Here is a 7845-nt window from a genome sequence, read left to right as displayed (position 1 = left end):
AGTTCGATTTCGTGGTTGATGCCCTTTCCTCTATATGGGGGTAGTTTCTCTGTATTCTCCGGCTGGAAGAGAGGTAAGAAGGCTTTATAATATTCTGGGAGTATTGTATAAGGATCGACTGCCTTCTTGACTTAGAGTACTTTCTGGATATCTACTAGCGAAACTGTAAATACTTCTATATTCTTTTTAGATCTTTTTTATAAGTAGCTTCTGAGTCTTGTCTTAGTAATTAGCTGGACTCTTAGCTTTATATACTATAGATATAGTAGATCTCTTAATCTTATTCTTGTTATATATAGGAATAGTCTTTCTTATTCTGGTTCTAAGACTTTATTATAGTAGGATAGCCAGCTTTTCCCTAAAATCAAGTTATATCTAAGGTTATTAGGTATTATATAGAAGTATGCTCCCTCCTCTGTATGAGATCTGATATCTATTCTTATTTATAGATAGAGTGGATTAGCACTTCATCGCCGGAGATCCCTTGTACCGGCCTCGGGGTAATACTGGTGATTGATAGGTTACTTACCCGGGCAAACATCTCACTTATAATACCATAAGTTAGATACCCTGAGTCAATAAGTGTATGAGTAGTTGCTGTGAGATCCAGAATTGCTTCCACTAAAAAGGGGCGTGCAACCATGTGTTTCTTTTTAAAACTTTTCTAATTCTTTCTAGTTTTGTTCAGTGATTCTTGTTTAGATATATGATTTTGTACTAGACTTCCTCTTTTCCTGAGTCTGAGTTCTTATCTGAGGTGTATTATTATTCTTGTTTATAAAGTATAGATACAACAGCTACTATACTTGTTGGTCGTACAGCAGGCACAAGGAGATATTAGTGGATAAGGTTACTGTTCTATTCATATTAAAGGCAGCACCCTGCTTCACGTCTTTTCTGTATTTCACTAGGCGTCACCCATCGGGCTCGTTTCTGGTAACCATTGCTGGTTGCACGGGGGTTGTGTTTTCCTTGCTGTGCAGCAGCTACCTGAGTGGGTTCCCACTCTATTGGTTCAGGGCTCGGTTTCCGGTGTGCTGGCATGGTCTTAGTGTGACTTCCCTTAGATAGGAAGGATACTCTGTTTAGGTCGTGATTCACACGGCGCAGTTGATTGTAGTAGCCTTTGTACGTAGGCTCTTGGGGAATCCCGACCAGCCCCTTGATAAGCCTCTAGTTCACGGCAGTGTCCAGTATAGCCTTCTTTTGCTTGTCTGATTAACTATGTCCCCCTGCCTGTAGGAGCGCTTTGTTAAAGTTATTTAGGAATTCTTCTAGTTCTATTCTTTCTTGTTTTATAGTATTTACTCTGTTAAGAGCTTTTTATTATATATTAGGGTCTCTAAAGGCCTTATCTATTGCTAGTATTAGGTCTTTGAGTTGTACTGTTTCAGTATTCTAGGATTTAATCCAAGGAAGTATCTGTTGTACTGCTCGTCCACGTAGTCGACTGTAGATGTAGAAGACTTGTTCCGGCTTAGTAGAATAATAGTTTCCATTAATTATAAGCTTTGTATATATATTTAATTTAAATAGTTTATAATTATACTTATCTTCTCTGCTAAACAGTTCCATATCAGGGTGCCGAGGGTGAGACCTGAAATATAGTTTATATAGTTATAATAAGAGATTCCCTTCTTGTTTACTATTAATAGTAGAGGTTATACTGTGGCTCTGTAATTCATTTATTTAATCTTTAAAGACTATTTTCTGTTTTACTATTTCTATACAGAGGCTAATCAGCTCCTGTAGAAGAAGCTGCATGTTATTAAGGGTAGGTGCAGATACTGCAGTCAGCTGCAGTCCTTCTAAATCTATTTGTCCTATTATTCCAGTGGTTCTTATTCCAATTGTACGTCTAGTCGGACTCTGTCTAGGACTTTTTAAGGAGCTATTTCTAATGTTATGGGACGGATGGATTATACTGATTGAAACATGCCTTTAAATAAGAAGAAATAGCTGGAAAGCTATTTTATCTATTCGTGCGAAATTCTTTTAGGTGTGTGTGAACTAAGCTAGCGCTAGTTTAGTGTATAGTATGCGAGGCCTCAGGTACTAACTGGTGCCTGAAGCTGAGCTCTATATCAGAGCCTTGGTCCTATAACAGTAGAAGACCTGTTAACTAGGTAAGGAATCAACCACTAAAACACTATGGATTCGTCTAGTAATAACAAAGATAGCCTATATCCATAAAATAGACTGATCCTTGGGGGATCAGTAGTCTTCTATAGAGAAATCAGTACCTTATAGGTGTCGGGAAGGTGCAGATTTGCTATTAATGACCTCACGACCAGTATATAAGGAGTATATAGTCAAACCACAAGTAATTTACTACAGCTATAGGGATTACCTATAACAATTTGCTAACTACAGCTGCTGTTATTTTATAATAGGACAGCCCAGCCACCCTAATATAAATACTACAGAGTTGTTCAGGGGTAATATTATTATATATAATTATTCTTAAAAGCTGTTATGAGACCAAGGCCCTAATATAGAGCTCAGCTTCAGGCACTAGTTGGTACCTGAGGCCTCGTATACTATACACTAAACTAGTGCTAGCTTAGCACACACTCCTAAAAGAATTTCACATGAACTGATAAAATAGCTCTTCAGCTATTTCTTCTTATTTAAAGATATGTTTTGATTAGTATAATCTATCCGTCCTATAATAAAAGCTAAGATATTTCAACTGCTTTTTATTATATTAAGAATTCAGCTTCCACCAACTTCAGTAGTATAATAGAGAATATATATTTTATCCAGCTTAATATACTACTAGTAGTGATTTATAAATAATGCCAACATGGGGTTTGGCCCAAGGAAATTGCTTATTATTTAAAGCAACCTACCCATAGCATCCCCCACAACCAGGCCACAGCAATCCAGAATAATGTTATATAGTAGGATAATATTATACTAGACTCTAATACAGTATTATTTCCCACCCAGCTCTAATCACCAGTTCCTGGAATTCCTGTTTTTACTAATGGTATGCTGTATCGTTGAGAATATGGATATAATTATATTACACAGACAGTAAGTAGCATCCAAACCTATTAGAAGAAATTCCACAGATGGTTATAAAACCTACACCGAGGTCGGTTGACCCCGCGGGAGCAGGTGGTTTGTGAGGCTGAATTTCGGCAGTTATATAAAATAGTAGATTACCAGCATTTGTTTCCCAGCTGATTTGGATCACATTATATTCATATTAGCGGGGACACTGAGTTGCAGCTATTCCCCGCCGACCAGGGCGATCAGGCGGTGGATGCTGTACTGCAGGTATGGAAGTATACCCAGGCAGTGCAGAAGCAGCAGGCCATCCAGGCTGATCAGGTGCAAGATGCCAACCCGTGGCTGCGGATGACCGGGTGAGCAGTATATTTACAGGATGTGCTGCCTGATTGGTTATTATAGAGTATAGCCACGCCTGAGAAGGAATCCCCTAATCCTGTAAAGCAGAGCATGGCACAGATTTAGGATGCTATAGAGTGGGTGGTCCGAAAGAGCCAGTGCACAGTACAGTACTGCGGGCAAGCCATCCGCATTGAAGCCGTGCGGTCGGAAGCCGGGCAGATGCCATACCAACTGCTACAGCTGTATATAGATGCCACCAGCATCACTAAACATGTACAGCCGTAGCAGTAGATTTTAGGGTTTATTATATAGACCTAGGTACCACACAAGTAGCAGAGCCCACAGTATGGATTCACGCCCCGGCAGCGGAAGAAGTGGTAGATGATATGGCAGCTGGCGATCAGCCAGGCTAGCAGCCCTGATCCTATAGAGACAGATGACCGAATAACTAACTAAGTAATGGATGCGCTCGAGCGGGTATGTTTAGAGTTTTATATTAAGCTGCTGAACCAGAAATACCAGGTGCAGGAGTACAAGAGTAGACTGGTATGTGCTATAGTAGTGCTGGGCCGGTCGGAGTATAGATGGTATAACCCTAAGAGCTACCCCCCTATTTTGTCGCGGGTGATCAAAGTCGCCCGCTTTATGATTGTCTAGAAGGCGTTATGGCTGGATCCCCACGTTGATCAGATCATCCGGGCATGGGGGCAGGTAGGCAGCTGTACCAACTGGCTGCTGAATAGTACCGCTGTGATGGATGATTTTGATGAGGGGATTGATATAGAGGACCATACTTTAGCTAAACTAGGGTTTCAGTTATCCCCCCCAACTTCGCCCATGCGGAGCAGGGACGGACTGCCCCAGGTAGATATCCAACAGGCCCAGAAGACACAGAAATCGTTCTAAGAGCAGGTAGAATAAATAGTCCAGCAGCTGATAGTGCGCGGGCACCATATACCAATAGAAATACTACAGAATTGGCGGATATACGGGCTGAAGATCTATTATAATACTACTACCCCCGGATATGTGACGTGGATAGGTGAGGATCAGCTACTATACAAGCACATTGACTTTAGCATAGGGCAGTTCCGGGGGTTTATCCACAGACTGGCCGGGACAGCACAGCAGATTTTACAGGATAAACTGTTATTCCAGTAGATGCCTGAGATCCTGTAGCAGCAGCTGTACGACAATCCCACACAGCAGACAGTGGGGTAGAATTTTTTACAGGACATATGGACGCAGTGGCCGGTAGACAGATAACAGTAGTTAATTAAGTAGATATAGACAGAATCCATAGTATAGGAATAATTTATATACTAACAGCAGCTGGACTAGATATAGATTAAACTGGTCTACTAATATTTCTATACTATGACCCAGTTTAAAGAAAAATTAGCAGTATTAGTCCATATTACTAGTAGTCAGCCTGGATATACCCCTGAATTATTAAGCTTACAGCACACCAACACCGAGTAGAACTGGCGGCGGAGTGTATTTATTGATAATAGGCTGGTAGTAGTAGTATTAATATACTACAAAGGGTTTTATACCAGTAATAATATCAAGGTGATCCACTGGTACATTCCCTGGGAGGTTGGTAAGCTGTTGGTATAGTATTTATGATTAGTATTACTATTTATCCAGTAACTTGAGGCGTGGCTTACCTACCTGGGTGGATCCGCACACAGTCCTGATGCCCCCCCCGGTATATTAGGGTTTAGCCCATCCTACTGTAAGACCCCAACCGGCTGTACTGCTATATTAGGATTTACCACATCAGTATTAGTATAGGGCCCCGATCCCAGCAGCCAGCAGGAGTGGATATCGAAGCAATTCCGAGAGGTATTAAAGCAGAAGACACGGATATAGTTACACCACAGTATTAATATTTAGTAATACTAGGATATTACCATCAGGATCAGCCAGTAGTTTATACAGCCCAGCAGTACATTTATCCACAACCGGTAGGAGAAGTAGAATACCACACAGACTACATTAGACACTAATTTAGAGAAGAGGTTAGATAAGAATAGATAGTAGAAGTATATTACAGATTTATAGACAGCATATTCATTGCATGTAGTAGAGATAGTGTACAGACGGGGTATTATAGAGTAAGCTGGGATGACTGTACACCAGCAGCAGATGTTCTGTATTTCCAGCATAGATTGGCACTGGTTTTTAGGGTTTAGTAAGGAAGTATTTGGTTCCAACACAACACCCCCCACAGTCCTATAGAAGGAGACTATAATAGAAAGCTAGATAGTCCAGTAGTAGCAGCTCTATATAGTAGACATACCAGCGGTATTGCAGAAGATGACGGGACAGAATATATAGTTGTACAGGGTACAGCGGCCTGTATTATAGACAATCCAGAACAGAGACAGCCCAATGGTAGCAGTAATACTAACTAGAAGTAGAAAAAGCATATTATTTATACTGCCCGTGTTTACCGCGCCCGGGGGATTAACAGTAGTAGTAGTTCCATTAATCATATTATAATCCAATCTACAGCAGCGGTGCCGGGAGCTGAACATCTAATATATAGTATAAGAGAGCCAGCGGCCCCTGGACAAGACATTAATTATACTAGTAACACCTAAATTAGCAGTAGATGAGGATTTCTAGTTATTTTTAAACCAGATATAATTAATATGGCGGCTGGACTGGATTATGATTGATAAATACCATATAGTACTGTACAACGACCCCTAGTTCTAGCCGGATTTACGGCGGCTAGGGCGGTTGAACTGGGCGCAGATACAGATAGTATTATTAATAGCGACACTACCCCCTAGCTTAGAAGATGAGCTATTCCAGCGGATAGGATATCCGCGCGAGATGGTACGGATGTTCTATGGGCGCAGTAGCCAGGCCAATATCATATACTGGGTATAGCAGCCGGAATTAGGGTTTAGTGACTGGGCAGCCAGCCCAGTAGTAATCCAGTTTATCCAGGATCGGGTCCAGTAGATAAAGGACAAGATAGTAATTTATAGTACCACCAAGGTATTAGTACAGCAGCTGGCACGACAACTTGGCTATAAGATATTTTAGAGCGAACAGGTGGACAAGACTAGGGTATTACAGTGATTTACAGATAGGGGAAAGATGATCACTACAACCAGTGTATTAGATATAGGGGTAGATATTCCCAATATCTACAGTATAATCTATATAGGAGTACCGCGGTCGTTGCTGGATTACGCACAGGAGAGTAGATAGGCAGGGCAGGATAGACAGACCAACAAGATGATTATTATCCAGCCGGCAGGGTTATTTCAGCCGGGATTGGATGGGGAGATGGCGCGATACATAGAGATGATAGCTAGGGTAGGTTACCAGTGATATATATTAGATGGATACCTGGACAGGATAGTGGATGAATACACACACTGGTATTACCAGGACGTGGATGCCCGCGAGCAGGCATGTAATGGATACAATACTGACTAGATGGAATCCCCGGTAGTTATTAAGGTAGTTACTACTGATTATAAAGAATCATCCATATCAGTTCCATCGAATTATTTGGTAGTTCATCCCCCCGCGGGTTCCCCGGTAGTTCCGGTCGCGGAACAGCAGTAACAACAGCGATAGGAATAATAGTATAGTGTACTGTTGCGATTGCAGCAGTAGGGAGCAGAGTAGGCATTTTCGCACTATAAATTCGTCCAGGCAGAAGCCCCCTAGTAGCGGCGGGTTTGTTATATTTATACAGTAAATAGACATGTATAGAATAAGCATGATTTATATTATTACCAGGCAGCGGGCAGTCAGGCGGCGTGGGAGTGGATACTAGCAGTACAGCAGCAGATTCAGTATATATAATTCAGTATATATTTCCGGTATGGGATGCCGCCAGATATATGTTCGGGGTGGCAGGACAGGAGCAGGGGGGATTGTGTATACTAGAATATTTTAATGCCAATAGTAGTAGGGATATTGTATGGACTGTGGGTGGAGAAGATACAGACGCTATAGCATGAACAACTCCAGGAATTTAGGATAGACAGTAGGGATTTTAGGCAGGTAGTTTGGTTTTTAAAATAAGAGATAGATTCAGTGGATGAACAGTACAGTCATTTATTTAAGTCATTTTAGTGGCTGCGGCGGATTTGTATAGAGCTGAAAAGCTAAGATGATTATCAAATAAATTTAAATCAGTAATAAAATTAAGATTACAATAGACTAGTTTGGCTGATGACAGCAGTACTAATCAGAATCAGATTTATTATTTATTTATATTTATAACTATAGGTTTCAGCAAGTTAAAGTAGTTGAGCAGGTTACACAGATTACACAGGTTATACAGGTTACACAGGTTGAGTAGGTTGAGCAGGTCCAACAGGTACAGCAGGTCCGATAGATGTAGCAGGTCCGACAGATACAGCAGATCAGGTAGGTAGAGTAGGTCCAACAGGTACAGCAGGTCGGACAGATATAGCAGGTCAGGCAGGTAGAGTAGGTCCAACAGGT

General features: G+C 41.2%; 2 protein-coding genes across 2 annotated transcripts; both read left to right on the top strand.

Moving 5' to 3' along the window:
* Positions 1 to 1224: 1224 nt before the first annotated feature.
* On the top strand, positions 1225 to 3378 carry BP01DRAFT_385554 (uncharacterized protein; the record flags this gene model as incomplete). The annotated part of the gene is made up of 2 exons (XM_025577609.1): positions 1225 to 1238; positions 3219 to 3378. 2 exons carry the CDS (start codon positions 1225 to 1227, stop codon positions 3376 to 3378), a joined length of 174 nt encoding a protein of 57 aa, XP_025428212.1.
* A 441-nt stretch (positions 3379 to 3819) lies between these two features.
* Positions 3820 to 4521, top strand: BP01DRAFT_368269 (uncharacterized protein; the record flags this gene model as incomplete). Its single annotated transcript, XM_025576497.1, has 5 exons — positions 3820 to 3837; positions 3883 to 3906; positions 4018 to 4071; positions 4177 to 4224; positions 4336 to 4521. The coding sequence occupies 5 exons, from the start codon at positions 3820 to 3822 to the stop codon at positions 4519 to 4521; spliced, it is 330 nt and encodes a 109-aa protein (XP_025428211.1).
* Positions 4522 to 7845: the final 3324 nt, after the last annotated feature.

The sequence above is a fragment of the Aspergillus saccharolyticus genome, assembly GCF_003184585.1.
Source record: "Aspergillus saccharolyticus JOP 1030-1 unplaced genomic scaffold BP01scaffold_36, whole genome shotgun sequence".
NCBI classification, from domain to species: Eukaryota; Fungi; Ascomycota; class Eurotiomycetes; order Eurotiales; family Aspergillaceae; genus Aspergillus; species Aspergillus saccharolyticus.
Note: the sequence above shows the minus strand (reverse complement) of the source record. Positions and strands in the feature narration are given on the sequence as shown.